Below are 18198 nucleotides of genomic sequence, written 5' to 3'. Positions count from 1 at the left end.
GAGCGGGAGCCGGGGGCGGGCTCCCCGAGGCCTGCAGGGACGCTGTCTAGGAGGTGGGCCTGGGCTTATGCCCGCCGGAGTCCCCACTTTGGTCCGGCACTCCTCGCCACACAAGGCTCCCCGGTGGACCCTTGGTGGGCTCGGTGAGGGCCCGTCACCGCCTGCCGGGCCAGTGGCCCAGGGCGCATGGAGGGCGTGACCTGTCCGGTTTGCTCTTAGGGTCGCGCCCGGGAAGATGGCTGGGAAGTGCATTGAAATAGCAGTGAAGCACCTGGACCGATTTCAGCCTCAGAAGGACAGTCCCGAGCAGTTCCTGGAGGCCGTGGCCGCCTCCCTGCAGGTAAGGTCCACATGGGGGTTCGAGGCTCGGGGGGGCCATGGCGGGAGCTTTTCAGTCTCATCCCGTCCTTCACGTGGAGAGACCTGAGGCAAGATTCCCAGCAGGCCAAATGCTGCTGCCGCGACCCAGCAATGTAACCCAGGAGTCTGCAGGGTCGGCCGTCCTCCCTGAAGGTGGATGTGTGCCTGCCTCACAGGCGTCTCCCCCGCCCACCCTGCCGGGGGGCATCTTCCCACCCAGGGCGGGGCTGTGTGGCAGGCAGCGCAACCACACCAAAAGGAGCTCCTGGGCTCTTGTCCCCAAGCCCTGGAGGTCCCTGTCCTGCGGCGCCCCCCTTGACGCACGTGCAGAGAGACCCTGGGCTGAACTGTCTCTGGACCAGGGTCTGGTCCCTCTGGCACCTCGGAGGCCGCCCTGTGACCTGCCGCGTCTGTTGGTTTGTCCATCAAGGGCAAGTGCCCAGGAACAGGGCCAGGCGATGATGCAGGTGCCACCTTCAGGACTTCCGGGCATGGGCCCCATGGACGGGGCGTCAGAGGAGGCCACGTGCTCCCAAAGAAGGGCTCTAGGGGGACACTCGGCCTGCTGCGCCCCCCGCCCCTGTCTGCTTCTAAGCGCCAGCTGCAGCCCTCCCCGGCTTAGCAAGGGCCACACACACCCGCAGTGGGGTGGCCTCTGCTGTGCCCCGGGGCTGCCCACAGACCCACCTTCCCCTCCGCCTTCATCAGCCCCCTTATGTTGCCGCCGCTGGAAAACCTGGGGTGGGGAGGGCCCTGGAGGTGCCCGCAGAGGCTGGAGGAGGCCTGGACACCGAAGCCTGTCTCTCAAGGGAAACCTCAGGACCACTGCTCCCCAGGGTGGCTCAGAAAAGGGTGTCTCTGCCAGCTAGAGCCTGCTGTCCACAAGGACTGGGGCATGGGGTGCACCCCGCTCTCCGCACCTCTGCTCCCCTCCTCTCCCTCAAACTCTCCCCTGAAACCCAAAGCGTTTGGAGGAAAGGATGAAAACAGCCAAGGTCAGGCCCGTCTGCGGTCCCTCTCCTTGCTGGTCGAAGCTGGCCTCGAAGCCGTGTCCCTGGAGCCAGCCGCCCCTCTGGCTGCTCCCTCGGCCTGTCCTGCCTCCCTCCCCTCACCCACAGCTACTGAAGACAAGAAAGGCCTCTTTACTGCAGTCCCAGCACCGCCCACATTTCCAGCAAGACCCCTGGCTGTCCTGACCCATTGCAAGCCCTGCAGGGCCTTCCTCACTGCTCAGCAGACCCGACGAAGTTAACGCCTTTCTTTCTCTAGAATCATTTCCGAATCATTACTGAAAGCTGAGTTTGTCACAACAAATAACCCTGGGATGGGACTTCCCTGGCAGTCCAGTGGTTAGGATCCATGCTTCCACTGCATGGGGCACGGGTTCAATCCCTGGGTCGGGAAGAGCCCCTGGAGAAGGGAACGGCTACCCACTCCAGCATTCTTGCCTGGAGAATCCCACGGATAGAGGAGCCTGGCGCGCTACAGTCCGTGGGTCGCCAAGAGTCGGACGCCACCGAGTGAGTAACACTTTCACAGTGGCTTAGGAGATGACCCCTGGTTGTCACCCGGCGGGCTCTGGCATGATGGCAGGTACATGTGCAAGTCCCCCCGAGGGAGGCACCAGGCCCACTCCACCCTAGCCCAGCAGCCCCCGGAGTCTTCCACGGGCGCAGGCACTCAGGCTGGGCCAAGAGGCAGCTTCTTCTCCAGGTCACTGGTCTTCTCACACCTTTTCAGGGAGCCATCCTGGCCCCAGTGCAGGGGGCACTGGAGTCTGACCCAGTTTGGAGAGCAAGCCTTTATTTCCAGCTGGGTCAGGACACTGTCCTGGTTCGACCTTTGCGACCCCGTGAATTGCAGCCCACCATTCTCCTCCATCCATGGGATTCTCCAGGCAAGAATACTGGAGTGGGTTGCCATGTCCTTCTCCAAGGGATCTTCCCAAGCCAGGGATCGAACCCACATCTCCCACATTGCAGGCAGGCTCTTTACCATCTGAGCCACCAGGGAATCCGTGTGAGAGTGACTTTATTTGGAGACCCCGTTCTTTGCAGATACTCATTATGTCAAGACCGGGAAAGGTGGTTAGTGGAGTGGGGCAGGGTGTGGGGGTCTCTCCGTCTGCAGACAGAAGCCTGGGGATCCTTCCCCTGACACACACACGCGCGCACACACACACACACACGCGCGCACACGGAGCAGCCCCCCAGCCCACAGTCCCGATGGCGTTCCTGCACAGAGAACGTATGTCAGTGGGAGAAGATTCGGTCTCAGATCTGAAAGAGATCCATCTACCATCGAGAGAAAGTTCTCCGGCAGCACCACCGGCCCGAGGCGGGGCTGAGGCGTGGGGAGCAGCCTCTCCAGATGCCGGCCTCCGGAGTGGGGGAAGTGGCCCTGGGGGGCGTGAGTTCTGAGCAGGGAAATGAAAGGGCCGGCAGGAGAGGGGCCTAATCAGACAGCCTGGGGTGGGGAAAGGCCAGTCCCCCAGCCAGGGGGAAAGTGAGCGGGATCGGAAGAGGCTTGTGCAAGAGGCTGGGGGAAGGCAGGGGCGGGCGGAGCCTGGAAACACAGCCCAGGTCCGGGGTGGGGAAAGAGATGTGGTGCCGGGGGGCCAGCCCCAGGGAGCCTTGGTTCACTTTCTGGTCCACAGTGTGAGCGGAGACCTGGGCTTGGGACAGGGTTTTTGTTTTAATGGATATCTTAAAAAATACCCAATGTACTTTGGGTCAAAGATCCCAAACCCAAACGCTCAATATGGTATGCAGTTTGGGTATCCCTAGGGTGAGACCAGTGACCTCCATCTGGAGAGACGGTCCAGACCTGTCTCACATAGGTAATATAATAGATCTGAAAACATTTTTGTTTAAACTATAACCTTTACACGTGAAAGCTGTCAATAAATGTATATAATTTTTAAAGTCTTTTGCAAGATGGTAATACATTAAACACAGTCCTGCCCTCCTCTTTCCCCACTTAACAAGGGGTCGCGGGGATCGCTCCCTGTTCTTGTCGTGAAGCCATGAGCATCCTTTTCACTGACTGTGTCAGAACCATTATAACAATGCCCTGTGGGTGGGATCATTGTTGTTTCCAGTCTGTTACTGTTCCTAACCACCCTGTCCCTCTGCACCTGGGCAGGCACACCCAGAGTCAAGTTCTAGAAAACACTCGCGCGAGAGTGCTGGCCCTTGTGACTTCAAGAGATCGTGCCAACTGACCTGACACAGAGGCCTCCTTACTGACACTCTCTGCTTGCGTGATGCGCTCACAAACGAAGCAGGTGGGGACAGGCAGTTGGTGTAGTTACAATCAGCATTTCTCCTGTTATATTTTCACGAGTATTTCTTGTTCTGGCCTTCCTGCTCAGACTCGTGTCTATTAGGAAATGGTGTTGGGCAGCAGCAACCGCAAGAAAGCTATCAGAGGTGTCTCTGCTCACGTGAGAAGCACTCGGCGGACAGGCGGCCCAGGGTGGCTGCCAGCATCGGTGGGGCATCGTTAAGACCTCATTCTCCTTTGTCTCTGCTCATCCATCCGCAGAATGTGCCCCTTGTCCTGTAATCACAAAGTGGTTGCCTTGCTCCAGCATTGCACCCAGGTCCCAGAGAGGAGAGGAGAAGGGCAAACAGTGAAAGGCAGGTGCCAGCTGAATCTGCTTGATGCTCAAGGAAGTTTCTTGGAGGCCACACCTAGCAATTTGCCATCAGATCTCATTGGAGCCACGAGCCACATCAGCAAGGGGCCGGGAGAAGTCGAGACAGTTTTCTCCTGTCCAGCAGGAAGGAGGGGAGAAGGGCTTGTGTGTGCGTCTGGCAGCCTTGGTTCCTTCGCCTCCTCTTCTACCCAACTTATGTCTTTGTGTCACCGAGGAGCGGGAGCCCCTGGGTCTTGGTGACCTGAGCTACAAACCCTGGGTTGTGGTACAATCAGCATCCGGGTCCCCTCCTGGCCCCGGAGCCCGCTGCAGCTCTGCGCCGACCCTGGGGCTCCGACCATGAACCCGAGCACCCGCTGTCGAGGTGCTGCCGGACGTGTCGAGCCAGCAGCAGGCTTGCGGGTCTCTGTTCCCCCTGCCTGCAGGGCCCCTGCCTGCCCGGACCCCCAGACCCAGGAGCCCTGAACTGGACCAAGGCCCTAGACTGTACCCGGAGCTCAGAGGCCCCTTAGGGGCGGGCAGCCCTCTGGCCTCGGTGACCAAGGCTGGCCCAGAGTTAGGGGTGTCTGACTCCAGGACTGAGGGCTCCTCCGGAGGGTCCGGACCTCGCCCTGCCTGCTCCACTGGCCCGGCCAGGAGGACCAGTCTAGGGCTCAGCATCCTTCATGTCGCCTGTGTGGACCTCAGCCTCATCTCCGCCACCCCCCGGCTGGACCTTGCGGGGGTGAGGGCCTGGCATGTGGGCCAGACGGTCCTGCGCTGCCGGGCTCCTCGCCTGCTTGGCCCCCACCCCCGACCCCCACCCCCGGCCCAGCGCAGCCCTGCCTCCTCCCGGGGGCGGACAGCTGAGGGCCTGTAGCCCCAGGCTCCAGGCTCTGTCTGACGTATTATACACGCTCACGGCCCCAAATCCTGGCGTGTGAGGGGAGGCAGAGTGGAGTTCCGCGGCCTGAGCCAGGAGGCCTCAGCGCAGGGAGCGCTGACTCAGGGCGTCCCTCGAGTGAGCCCTGCTGACTCACCGCTCCGGGCTTCCCTTGACAAAGGCGGGGCGTTAGAGGAGGGTGCCTGGCGCCGGCTGGGGCTCGTGCCCTCTGTGTGGGCACGGCCAGCGGGTCAGGGGAGCCTGAGAGGGACTAGGAGGCAGGGTCCAGGGTCCTGGCTCCTGAGGCCGGGGCTGACCTGGGCGAGGCCGCCCCTCCCCTCCTGGTTGTGCTGCGAGGGGGTAGCCCCGCCCTGTGCCCACCTGCCCGCGGCCCCCCACGGAGGCAGGGCGGCCCACCCTCTCCCTCGGGAGCCGGGAGGGGCCACGGGCGACCCTGGGGGGTGGCTGAGGTGCCTCCCGGGTCGGATGGCATCTGAGCCAAGGCCTGATGGGCATGGGGAGCAAGCGTGCAGGGCAGAGCCCTGCAGGCGGAGGGCACAGCCGGTCTTGAGGAGAGGTCCCGCTGATTGCAGGGTCGCCAGCGCCCGGGGTGCAGCCCGGTGGGCGGGGACTCATGGAGGCGGGGCAGCGGAAGGACGTTTTTCCTGGAGGGTTCCAGCAAGCACGGGGCCAATCCGCCTTTCCTTTACAAAGACTAGCTGGGCGGCCGCTGAGGAGTGCCCGAAGGAGGTGACGGGACGCTGGGGAGAGCGTCGCGGGGAAATAGGGCGTAGTGCTTCCTGAGACGGGAGTGGGCCCTCCCACCCGCGGTCAGAATCTGCCTGCGTCAGTCTTGACGGTCACCCAGAGGCGAGTGCAGAAAACCGAGAAGTCGCGGAGGAGCCTGTGAGCGGAGGTCGGAGGTCGGGGGAGGGTGTTGTTGCCCCATCAGCTGGGGGCTCTAGGCACCGGAGGGGCGGCAGAGTCAGTGTCGGAGCGCCCTGCCAAGGCAGGAGGGGGACGTCCCCCCACTGCCGCCCTTCACTGCTGCCAGCCGAACCTGACTCCACCCAGGACCCCTGGACCCCAGGCGGGGCGGCTGGAGAGGGCGGCTCTCAGGCTTCCAGCCCCCGGGCTGCGAGGCCGAGAGGGAGTAAGAAGAAACACCCTACTCACACGCGTGGGGCCTGGGGCTCCCGGAAGTCCAAGTTCATCTCGGACCCCTGGATGGGCTCATTACTCAGGTGTTCTTAGCATAAAAACAAGGGAGGAAATCACAGAGGAAAAGGCAGATTTGACCTCAAAACAAAGCAAAAGTTATATGATCCATATGTCAAAAGAAAATAGTTTGCACAAAATTAAAAGGCAAACTACAAGCTTATAGCAAATAGCTGTCACACCTAATGGACATGTTGACTCCCTCAATCTATAGACGATTGGGAAAAATAATATCCCAATAGAAAAAGTTAGCCAAGAATATAAATTGATAATTCACAGAAGGGAAATACAAGTATACGTCCAGTAAACGTATGAAAATCACATTGACAATAAAACTTCAGGACGTCCCTGGTGGCATAGTAAGAGTCCGCCTGCTAACGCAGGTGACATCGTCTGACCCCTGGTCCAGGAAAATCCCACATGCCAAGGGACAGCTAAGCCTGACCTCTAGAGCCCTCGAGCCGCAACCTGAAGCCTGGGTGCCCCAGAGCCCATGCTCTGCAGCGACAGAAGCCGCCGCGACAAAACGTCTGCCCCGCAGTGAAGAGTAGCCCCGGCTCGCCGCAAGGAGGGAAAGCCCAGGCAAAGTGGCCCAGCACCACCCAAGAAGCGCTTTTCTTTTTTTTTTTAGATAAAATATTGTCCAAAAGTGGGGAAGTGGAGGGGAGTGATGTTGCTAACAAGAGTTTATGATTATTTTGATGTGTTTTACATCTCTTGAGAGACCCTTGAACAGCAAGGAGATCCAACCAGTCCATCCTAAAGGAAATCTGTCCTGACTGGAAGGACTGATGCCGAAGCTGAAGCTCCAGTACTTTGGCCACCTGATGCAAAGAACTGACTCACTAGACAAGACCCTGATGCTGGGAAAGATTAAAGGCAGGCGGGAGGAAAAGGGGACGACAGAGGATGAGATGGTTGAACAGCATCACCGACTCGATGGACGTGAGTTTGAGCAAGCTCCGGAAGCTGGTGATGGACAGGGAGGCCTGTTGTGCTGCAGTCCATTGGGTCGCAAAGAGTCGGACACATCCGAGCGACTGAGCTGAACTGAACTGAATATCTGCTGGGGTCCTAGTCTACATTTTCAGGTTTACGCGGCATTAAGTACTTTGCCATCTCACTGTAAGTCTTCCAGGAGCATCATGGTAGTGGCAGCATCCCACTCGCCCACAACATGGAAAGCTTGTATCTGACTCCCTGCGTTGACATTCAGGCTGTTAACATTTTCGCCACTGCACGTGCCATTGCCCTGAGCATCTCGTATGTGGATGTTTCCTGCCTTTTGTCTGGTTTCCTTAGAGTCCCAGAAGTGTGGTTCCTGGGTTAAAGTGTGTGGGAAATACAAGACCCTTGAAACATATTTCCAAATTGCTTTCAGGAAAGACACCCCAGCCCCGTTCCCACGACCCAGGCTCACTGCTGTGTCGGCAACAGTGAGTGCTAAGTCGCTTCAATCATGTCTGATTCTTTTGCGATCCCATGGGCTGCAGGCCACCAGGCTTCTCTGTCCCTGGGATTCTCCAGGCAAGAACATGGGAGCGGGTTGCCGTTGCCTCCTCCAGGGGATCTTCCCGACCCAGGGAATGTACTGGCGTCCCTTACGCCTCCTGCATTTGCAGATGTGTTCTTCACCACTGCTCCGCCTGGCAAGCCCTGCTGGCTACCGTAGATATTCTTTTTTTCTTACTGTCGAAACTTAGTTTTTTGAAAACACAAACCAGGACACACACAGGTCACAAAACCCAACGTGTTTCAGAGTAAATGGAGAAGAGTCAGTCTCCGCTGATACTAATTCCCTCTGCCAGAGATTTTCCTTGCTTGGTTTTTGTGTTTGTTTGATTTTTTTTTGGGGGGGGTAATTTTTAAAATCATTCATTTGAAAAACTTCATAGGAGCTTGACACGTGACATAAAATTCACCATCTTAGCCATTCTTAGGTGTATGATGCAATACAGTTCAGTGGTATTAAGTGTGTTCGCGTGTGAATATCACCACCGTCTGTCTCCAGAACCTTCTCACCTTCACAAACGGCAACTCTGCGTCAAATGACAGCTTCCACCCTCTCTCCATCCCTCCATCACCCCACACACACCTTTCTACTTCCGGTCCTGGGAATCTGACTCCTCACACGAGTGGGATCACACAGGGCTTTTCCTTTGGGGTCGTTTTCCGTGTTTGTCTCTGTCTCTGCTCCCCTCATGGTCTCCGTCCTGGGACCAACTCCTGGGGGAGGACCTGCGGGCTCAGAGGGTTGGCCAGGGTGCTCCCCACTGTAGGGCTCTGGGGCCCCCATGTCTGGAGGCAGCTGCCCCCTCCCCCGGCTGTTTCTCCTCCAGACGCTGAGCCCCCAGAAGCAGGCGTTCATCATGGAGATCCTGTCCGGGTGCCTGGAGTACCACAAGCTGCTGACCATCGTGGTGGACGCCTTCTACGTGCGGGACGGCCGGCTCTGCCCGCGGGCCGACTACAGCCTCTTTGAGGGTAGGTGCGGGCCAGACCCCCGCAGACCCTCGATAGCGACTGAGACCCTCCCCCAGCAGGCCTCCGAGGTCCTCAGCCTCCCTTCCCTCCCTGGACCCTCCTGGCTGCCGGAGCACGGGCGGCCAGGGGGCTGTGTTTCCCTTCTCACTGACGTGGAGACAGACTCCGAGCGTGCTGACCGCCAGGCCCCAGGAGGCAGGCCTCAGAGGGAGGGCGGGCCTGGCTGGGAGAGGTGGCCCTGGAGGCCAGTCTGGTGACAGGACGGGTCTTCATCATCAGCTGAGCTCCTGGCCCCACGGCCTGAGGACAGCGTGCAGAGACAGCGTTCTGCCTGTGCTCTGGACGCTCCCAGAGGGGGTTCAGTAGTAGGAGGTGTCTGGGGACTTCCCGGGCAGCTGCCAGTGAAGGGGGACGTGGGTTCGATCCCTGGTCAGGGAGCTAAGACCCCACATGCTGTGTAGTGCTGCCTTCATGCAGTGTGGTGACAGCGTGGGCAGAGTGGCCAGTGTCTGAGCGGGAAAGGTGGTCCCACCCCTGGGCCTCAATGGCCCTGCCTGGGAGGGAGGGGCCGGGACTGCAGGGAGCTCAGAGACAGATGTGGGGCGAGCCGGATGCCGGGGCCAGAACTGGGCTGCTGGCCCCCCGCTCCCTAGTCCAGCGGCTTCCAGTCTCAGAATTCACAACCTGAAATGCAAGATGGTTTCACTTTTACCCCAGAAGTTTTGGAATTTCTAGAAATGTATCCAATGAGCTACCACAACCTGTGAGTGCTTGAAGCCCTGGAACCATCCCCGCCCCCCACCCCCTTCGCTTGTGCTGCTGTATCAGGCTGCCATTTTCGCGGGCCTGATGGAGCGGGTGCCTCTCACCACACGGCCTGTGGGAGGCGGGCCCCCTTGGCTCTGTTCGCTGCTGCTGTCGGGCTGAGGCCCCGGGCGCCTGTCCCGGGATCCAACAGCCAGGCAGGCCCCGGCGTCCTGCCCCCATGCCCGCGCCCTGCCCCCACGCCCACGTCCTGTCTCGCCCCAGTGCTCTGCTACTTGGCCACGTTCCAGCTGGAGGAGCTTGGCTTTCAGGTCTTCCGCGATGTTGTGCAGGCCCAGCCCGCCCACAAGGCGTGCAAGGTGAGCCCCCGCCGCCCCCCGGCCCCACGTAGGCCCCAGCCCCTACCCCTCCTTGCTGCAAATGCGCCCTTTTCAGCCCTGGGCAATCTGGTTTCGGCTCTTCACGGTCCGGCGTGTGGTCGCTGCTGGATGTGAGCTGTTAGTCGAGACAAAGTGTCCTTGCCCGTTCATAGTCTGGGCCTCTGGAACCTTCTGAGTCCCAGGCAGCCTCTCCTCCCTGCAGGAGGGGCTGTGCGGCCTTGGGGGGCCGGGAGGGGGCACAGTCTGGAGCAGGTCCTGAGGGGTGGCAGCCTCCGAGAGGGCACCTGCAGGAGCCCACCCCCTGCAGCCCCCAGGCTGTTTCTGTGGCTGCCTGTTCACTCGGGTGGAAAGCTCCGGATGCCTGGGGCCTCAGGGCCAGCAGGACTGTGAATGGGCCTGAAGCCCACTGCCCTCTGCCAGCCACTCCCACGGGCGTTTGCTGTGGCCCCAGCTTCCTCTGCGAGCAGCTCTTGGTCCACCCTCACCGGGACTGGGTGAGGTCACTCCTACAGGCACTCAGCCCACAGTTGAGGAAACTGAGGCACAGAGAGGTTCGGTAACTAACTCGACATCACACAGCAACTGAGCAGGAGAGCCGGCTTTTGGGCCAGGCTTTCAACCGCTGGTTGGTTCCTCCCTACTTGGCTTGAGGGTGGGAGAGCAGCCCCCAGGCCAGGATAATGACTCCCCGGTTGGTTCCTCCCTACTTGGCTTGGGGGTGGGAGAGCAGCCCCCAGGCCAGGATAATGACTCCCCGGAGAAGAGAGGGACAGCTGAGGCCTCAGGAGTGCTTTGGGGCCCCTCTGGAGGGAAGCGCTGAAGGGGGAGGGGTGCGGCCGGGGTTGGGGGGAGGGTGGGGCGGGAGGGGAGCCAGGAGCCGGGACACTCCTGGGACCACCACCCAGAGATCTGCCCCCCCCCCGCACCCCCGGCAGGGGACCGGGCAGCACGTTTAGCCACTCATTTTCCTGTCCACGTAAACATAAGCAGTTCACAGTGCGTGGATGTTGCATAGTCAGCGTAAGCGAGGGCTTCATTTCGTGACAGCATTTTCTGAGCGCTATTCAGAGACAACCCCCCCCTCGCCCCGGGGCCAGCTTCCCGGCTGGAGCGCCTGCACTTGGTTCACACTCCGCTGTCAGAGTCTTGAAATTCTTAATGATTGTTGAGCAAAAGGCCCACCTGTGAGTCAGCCTGCCCCGGGTCCCGCAGCTGCGGAGCCGACCCTGCACCAGCCTCAGCCTCCCGGCTGGTCCCCACAGCCAGCACCCCCTCTCCGATGCGGCTTCCTTTCGGCGAGCCCCCATCTGCGGGCGGACGGGGAGCGGTGTGTCCCCGGATGGGGGTCAACAGACACCCTGTGCTGAGAAGAGGAGGGGCCTGGGGGTGGAGTGGTGGGCCCCGGGAGCAGTGGTCTGGGAGGGGGAATTGCAGAGACCCCATGCCCCAACCACAGGAACTCGACTGCCTCCGTCCTCAGCAGGTGGGAACAGGAACTAGAAGGCGGAGCTAACACCGGGAGGGGGTAGGCGAGGAGCTGAGACAGCCTTCGTGGCGCCCAGGGGGTAGACAGAGACCTGGCGGGTTGGGGCGCGGGGGAGCAGGGGCCAGGCTGCTGAGTGGGAAGCTGTGGAAGGCTCTAGAAGGACCTCTGGCAGCTGCTCCCTGAGGAAGGGCATGGAGGCCTGAGCGGAAGGAGGAGGGGCGGACGCACCTGTTGGGGCGGTGGGCCCCCAGAGGAGGCAGCAGCAGGCAACCAGGGGCCCTTCTGCTGCCCCCTGCCCACCGCCACCCCCTTGGGCATCAGGGCTGTGGGCCTGCCCGGCCCCCACCCAACCAGGGCCGGTGAGGAGGATGGGGTGAGGGCGTCTGTACAGACCCAGGGGGTACAGGGGTTGAAGCCCGGGGCCCACGGCCGACAGGGACCCCGCTGGCAGACACGGGCCCGGGTGAACGACGGGCAGCTCCAGCGGGGCCCACAGGAGGGGGCAGCCGGGGGGGCAGGACTCCTGCCTGCAGCTGGCTGAGGTGTCCTGGGGGTGCGCCAGCCACAGCTGCCCCGCAGCACTGACTCCCCGCTGGGGGCGCCCCCGGGGCTTCACTCTCACCCAGTGGGCCTGGCCCCCGCGGCCCCCTCTTCCCTCAGTTCCTCAGGTTCCTCTTCAACCCCTTGAACCTTGGCTCGTGGATCAAGGACGAGTGGAGCCTCGTCTATGAGACGTCCCACGTGAAGGAGAACTGGATCGACCCCTTGATGAGGTGGGCAGCGCCGGAATTCTCACCTGGGGGCAGGGCGTCCTCACGGACAGCCAGCTCATGGCCAGGGCGGTGGGGGGGGGGGGGTCTGCATCTCTTCCCCAGCTGCCCCTGGAGCGCCACTCCTGGGCCCGTCATCCCAAAGCTGTCCCCACCGCCTTCCACAACCTCCCTCAACAGGCTCGGGCCAATGCCGGCTGGGCTGGCGCAGGCCAGGACCCGCGGGTGGAAGGACCTCCAGTGGGCCTGCCAGGGCCAGCATGCAGCTGCGCCCCCCGCAGCCAGCCCCCTCTGCCAGGGTTGGGGGAGCCACCTTGTCTTCCTGGGGACTGGCCGACAGGTGGTTCTGGCAGCGGCAGAGCCCTCGGGTGCCAGCTGGGTACAGGAGGCCCCCGACCATGTGGAGGAGGAGGCCCAGCCCTGAGCAATGGGGTGCCCCCGGAGCCGGCACTTTACCCGGGGGAGGGCCTCGCTCCTGCCTGGCTGGACTCACTGCCTGCCCGGGGGGCTGCTCCCAGCTGCCCAGGCCTGCAGGCCCTGCGGCCCCGCCCAGCACCCCATGTGCAGCCTTCCCCGCCTGGTCTGTGAGCAGCCCCCTTCCTCACCGTCCCCCCTGCCCCGTCATGAGACCCCAGCCCTGCTGGCCCTCAGACATGCCCTTCCTCCTCCTGGTGACCTTGGACCTCAGGCTGGGGCAGAAAAGAGTCACACCAAGCAGTCTGCCCGGGAGGCATCACCCACTGGCTACGTGGGCAATGGCCGGCAGTGCCCCACTGGCGTGAGAAGCCATGGGGGGCGGAGCCCAAATCTCAGGGGCAGCCCAGCAGGGCCCCTCCAGAACCTCTGGTCCGGGGCACCCCCACCTCGAGACTCCCTCCTCCTCGCCCCCTCCCACGGCCTCCTCTCCGCCCATCAGGGCGGTGCAGCTCCAGGGAGCCTGCTTTTGACTTGCCCACTTGCTGCCCGCTCATAACCTCCTCCCCTGTGCCGAGGGGCCGTCCCCTCACTGACCTGCACAGGCAGCCGTACCAAGCTGCTCCCACTTTGCCTTTGAGGTGGCAGCCGGAAATCCAGGAGCTGATCGACCAGCTGCAGGGGGAGCTGACCAGCCAGCTCTCTCCTCCAAAGAGCAAGGCCAAGGTCACAGAGCCCAAGGAGCTCAGCCTGACCACCCCCAGGCCCCGTGCCATCCCTGTGCCTGAGCCGGTCCCCCAGGTGGCCGAGACCAGACCAGTAAGTGGAGCCGGTCTCCATGGGCCCGGCCTGTGCAGGCGGGGAGCGTGGGCCGTGTGGGCCAGGGCGGAGCTGGGTTCTTCCAGGGCTGAGGGTGCATGGGCCAGACCAGGAGCATTCGACGCGCCTGCCACCCCATCTCGCCCGGAGAGGGAAGCCTGGCTGACCCAGAGCCTGCCCAGGGGAGTGGGCGCCCAGGGAGTGAGGTCTGGTCAGCAGGCGTGGAGTGAATCTGGTGGCCGCAGGCTGCAGGCCTGTCTTACTTGGCACTCAGAGCCCCCTTTAACCCTGTCGCTATGCACCTCTCCCTCCCCATAGAGTACACGCGCACGTGCACGTGCGTGTGCGCGTTTGTGTGTGTGCACGTGTGTGTGCGCGCGGGTGCAGGCTTTCCCCACCTCGGGGTCTCTGCCTGTCTATCCCATCTGCCTAGATCCTCTGTCTCTGCCTCCCGCTCCCCTGCGTTGTTGACGCCTCTCAGTCAAGATGCTTCTTATTACAAGGAAAAAGAGCTCAGTCTGCTTAGACGATAGAGGACTAGTTGACTCTCATGGCTGAATTAGGATCGGCTTCAGGCATAGTTTGATAAGGGTGCTAGAGCTGCTGCTTCGTGACTCTCTTTCCCCTAGTCCCCTCTGAGGGTCAGCTTGATCTTTGGGCTGACTTTCCTCATAGTAGCCAAACATCCAGGCCTCATGCCCACAGCTCACCGTCCAGGGCATGAGAGGAGACACCTAGGGCCGAGAATCCTGTGACAGTATGGTTAGACCAGCTGGGGTCGCATGTCTGCCCTTGACCTGGTGACCATGACCGGCAGTGCAGTGTTCTGACCGGTCTTGGGCTCTGCCCTGAGTGCCTGGGATGGACTCAGCTTCCCAGAACCAGTCAAGTCCCCCAGCAGAACTACGGAGTCCGTGAAGGGTGAAGGGTGGTGCAGGGTGCTCTCCGGGTCCTAGTCCAGTCCCACCACCTGTCTGGTCTCCTTACAGTCTCCTCCCTGAGAGGCCTTCCATGGACCCCCTCGCCTCTATCAGCTCTCTCAATTTCCTTTTCGTTGACCCAGATCCTTTTCTTCATGACATCAACTAGTTTTTACGGTTTTTATTGGTCTTATTAGTTTTCATAGTGTGGCTTGTCACCTCGGGTCTCCCTTCCACTGCCCCCCCGCACCAGGTCCCCAGGAGCACCTACGAGCCGCCCAAGGAGCAGCGGCTCCTGGAGATGACCAAGAGATACAACCGCTGGAAGGCTGAGGTGGGCAGGCTGCACGGGAGACCCCTGTGGGGGTGCCGGGGGGTGGGGAGGGGAGGGGAGGGGCGGCGAGCCGGCCTGTGCGTGAGTGGCTGGGGGACCGCATGGCGGCCGGCGGGGCTGTAGCCGTCTGTCCCTGCGCAGGAGCTGCTGCTGCAGGCCAACATCAAGGAGCTGCGGTGCGCGGTACCCAGGAGCCGCGGGGAGCCCCAGCTGCAGGTGACGCCTGCCCCCCACGCCCTGGGCGGGGCTCCACAGACAGGCCCCTCCCTGGCCCACAGCCGGGGGACAGGCCCGAGCCGCTGGGCCACGAGCGGTCCAGGCTAGCAGGGGCAGCCTCGCACTCTCCGGCTGTTTCCAGGTTTTCCCACACTGCGCATTTAACGTTTCTGTGAGAAAAAACCCCAAGATGCATTTGTCAATAAAGAAACTCAGGGAGCTGGGCCAGGAGGCCCCGCACTGGGTGGCTCCGTGCTGGGTGGACACTGAGTGGCGCTCCCTTGGGAGAGGCTGGCCTGTCCCCCACCACCCCACACCGTCGACCCGCTTGGGTGGCAGCAGATAGACCAGAGGTGAACCTCCCACGGGCAGTGGGGGCAGGCCAGGGGAGAGGGCACCCCGTCCGGGAGCAGCATGCCTGGGTGTGACAGCTCAGTGCTTGTGGGTGGGGGTGCCCCTCACCAGCTGCTGTCCCATGGACCACCGTGCCAACCCTGAGGGGGTCAGCAGAGCCGAAGGCTGGGCAGGAAGCAGCCGGCCCCGTCCTGGGGCAGCCCCGGGGCAGTGGGAAGAGGGCCCCTGAGCCTGCAGGCTGCAGCGCCGGGACTGGGAACCGCAGTCCCTGGCCCCAAACCCTCCCTACCCACCCAGGAGGCTGCAGGGCCCTGCCCAGGGACCCTGCACGGGGCAAGCTGGGCAGAGGGGCATGGGCCAGGTCTCCCCGGGGTGCATTTGGGGGCACCCGTGGGCACAGGTGCCAAGCCCGGACTCCCGCAGGACTCCAAGAAGAAGCCACGGCTTCGACTCCCGCCTCGTATCCTCAAGGCCCAGAAACTGACCTTCTACATGGTGAGCGGGAATCCTGGGGCCTCTCCCCACGCGTCCGCCTCCGGGCCTGTCCCACTGAGGACATCCCAGCCCTTTTGGCCTAGGGTAGCGCCAGGCAGGGGGCGGGTGTGGACGGCAGAGGGGCAGGGGGCGCTGGCTGCTCCGAGGCCGCCCCCCACCCCCATCACAGCCCGCCCCCACCCTCTCCCGCAGCCTAATGACAACGCCCCGGTCAAGCTCAATACAGCTGCCATCCTGCGCGAAGGGGCCCTGTACCAGCGGCAGGTGGAGAAGGAGCTGCAGAGGTGGGGACGGGAGGGCCTCGGGCATCCCTTGCGGGGTCCGGCGGGGGGAGGGGCACAGTCCCACGCGAACAGCCCCAGGGGCTCAAGAAGGCCAGCGTCAGGGTCATGGCCGCAGCCGAGGAAGGTCATCTCCACTCGGGGAGGAGATGGACAGGTGAGGAGGAGGCTCAGGGAAACCCGGCCACCCCACACCTCCCTGAGGGGCCACTTCCTCCTGGGAACCCTCTCCGGTGCCCCCTCCCCTAGACCGCCCCGGCTGCAGGCCCTGCTCTCATCCGGAGAGCTGGGCTGTGGGGGGAGCTTGGGTGTCTGACGGGCTGGATGAGAAGATGGACAGAAGGACAGACGGGTGGGCGGGGTGGGTGGGTGGAGGACAGACAGGTGGCTGAAGGGATGAGGAGGGAGACGCGGCCGGAGGGTGGGTGCACACGCTGGACCAGGGCGGGTGGGCTGGGGTCGTCGGCGGGCAGCCTGGGGCCAGGTGTCCGGTGCAGAGCGGCCACACCCGTGAAGGCCATGCACCCCGACGGGGACCCTGGGCTCCAGGCAGGCCTCTCAGGAGCCGCCAGCGCGCCTGCCGCCCCGTCTCCCCAGGGTGGACCGGCTCGTGGACGGGGCTGGGGACTTCTCTGAGTTCCTCAAGTGGCAGAGGCGGATGCAGGCCAAGGATCAGGAGGAGCAGCTGGCCGCGGGCGAGGTCCGCCGGCTGCGGGGGAAGCTGAGCCACGAGGAGGCGGCGCTGGCGCGGCAGCAGGTGGCGCGGGAGAAGAGGCGGACAGCGGAGCTGAAGAAGGAGGAGGTGACCAGGGGTGGGGGGCGGCCCGGGCTGCTCCTGCAGTTGCTGACCCGGCCGTTTCCTCCTAAACCCACAGAGCTGGGCTGGGTCCTCTGGCCCTGTGGGGCCCGGGCCGGGGCAGGGGGGGGTAGTGGAGGGGCCTCAGTGGGCCAACTGGCCAGCACTTCGGGTCCAGGCTGCCCCCCGCCCCTACTAGCAGGGTCAGTTGGTCCCCGCACCTACACGTGAGGGGAGACTGGAGGACTGAGGGACTTAGGCAAACGTGTTTGCATAAGACACAAGAGGGTATATGGGTCGCCCACGTTTCCAGTTAGGATGCTCTGGACATCGCAGGAGACATGGCCTGGCTGGGGGTGCCTTGCCGGTGTTCTGTCCAGAGGGCCTGGCGGGAGCCTGGACGAGGCGGGAGCCTGCAGGGCCCAGGGACGCACAGGAGCCCACTCTCGTCAGCTGTGCCTCTAAGGGTCTGAGTCGGTGGCTATGCCTCAGGTTCACGTGTATCACTCCTCCGGCAAGACGCGTTTGTCTCTGTTCTTCACACTGTTGTTGAGTTCCACAGTCGTGTGCAACTCTTTGTGACCCCATGGACTGCAGCACGTCAGGCCTCCCTGTGCTTCACTGTCTCCCAGAATTTGCTCCAACTCATGTCCATCGGATTGGTGATGCCATCCATCCATCTCATCCTCTGTCGTCCCCTTCTCCACTTGCCTCCAATCTTTCCCAGTATCAGGGTCTTTTCCAGTGAGTCAGTTCTTCGCATCAGGTGGCCAAAGGATTGGAGCTTTAGCTTCAGCATCAGTCCTTCCAATGAATATTCAGGACTGATCTCCTTTAGGATGGACTGGTTGGATCTCCTTGCAGTCCAAGGGCCTCTTGAGTCTTCTCCAACACCACAGTTCAAAAGCAACAATTCTTCGGCATTTAGCTTTCTTTATGGTCCAACTTTCACATCCATACATGACTACTGAAAAAACCATAGGTTTGACTAGATGGACCTTTGTCGACAAAGTAATGTCTTTGCTTTTTAATATGCTATCTAGATTTGTCATAGTTTTTCTTCCAAGGAGCAAGTGTCTTAATTTCATGGCTGCAGTCACCATCTGTAGTGATTTTGGAGCCCCCAAAAATAAAGTCTCTCACTGTTTCCACTGTTCCCCCATCTATTTGCCATGAAGTGATGAGACTGGATGCCATGATCTTAGTTTTCTGAATGTTGAGCTTTAAGCCAACTTTTTCACTGTCCTCTTTCACTTTCATCAAGAGGCTCTTTAGTTCTTCGCGTTCTGCCATAAGGCTGGTGTCCTCTGCATATCTGAAGTTATTGATATTTCTCCCGGCAATCTTGATTCCAGGTTGTGCTTCATCCAGCCCAGCATTTCACATGATGTACTCTGCATATAAGTTAAATAAGCAGGGTGACAATATATAGCCTTGACTTACTCCTTTCCCAATTTTGAAATGTCTGTTGTTCCATGTCCAGCTCTAACTGTTTCTTCTTGACCTGCATGCAAATTTCTCAGGAGGTGAGGTGGTCTAGTGTTCCCATCTCTTCAAGAATTTCCCACAGTTTGTTGTGATCT

The 18198-nt window shown here is 61.6% G+C and overlaps 1 protein-coding gene across 1 annotated transcript in view; it reads left to right on the top strand.

Moving 5' to 3' along the window:
• Positions 1-235: 235 nt before the first annotated feature.
• CFAP99 (cilia and flagella associated protein 99) overlaps positions 236-18198 on the top strand; it is a 35342-nt gene continuing 17379 nt past the window's right edge. Inside the window, exons 1-10 of the mRNA XM_068975753.1 lie at positions 236-340; positions 8441-8585; positions 9615-9709; positions 11877-11989; positions 13042-13219; positions 14393-14473; positions 14615-14689; positions 15467-15538; positions 15731-15822; positions 16417-16621. Coding sequence (XP_068831854.1) covers positions 236-340; positions 8441-8585; positions 9615-9709; positions 11877-11989; positions 13042-13219; positions 14393-14473; positions 14615-14689; positions 15467-15538; positions 15731-15822; positions 16417-16621 — 1161 coding nt within the window. The remainder of the gene's footprint in view (positions 341-8440; positions 8586-9614; positions 9710-11876; positions 11990-13041; positions 13220-14392; positions 14474-14614; positions 14690-15466; positions 15539-15730; positions 15823-16416; positions 16622-18198) is intronic.

Source organism: Capricornis sumatraensis, chromosome 7, assembly GCF_032405125.1.
Source record: "Capricornis sumatraensis isolate serow.1 chromosome 7, serow.2, whole genome shotgun sequence".
NCBI lineage: Eukaryota > Metazoa > Chordata > Mammalia > Artiodactyla > Bovidae > Capricornis > Capricornis sumatraensis.
This window is presented reverse-complemented; position numbering and strand designations above follow the sequence as displayed.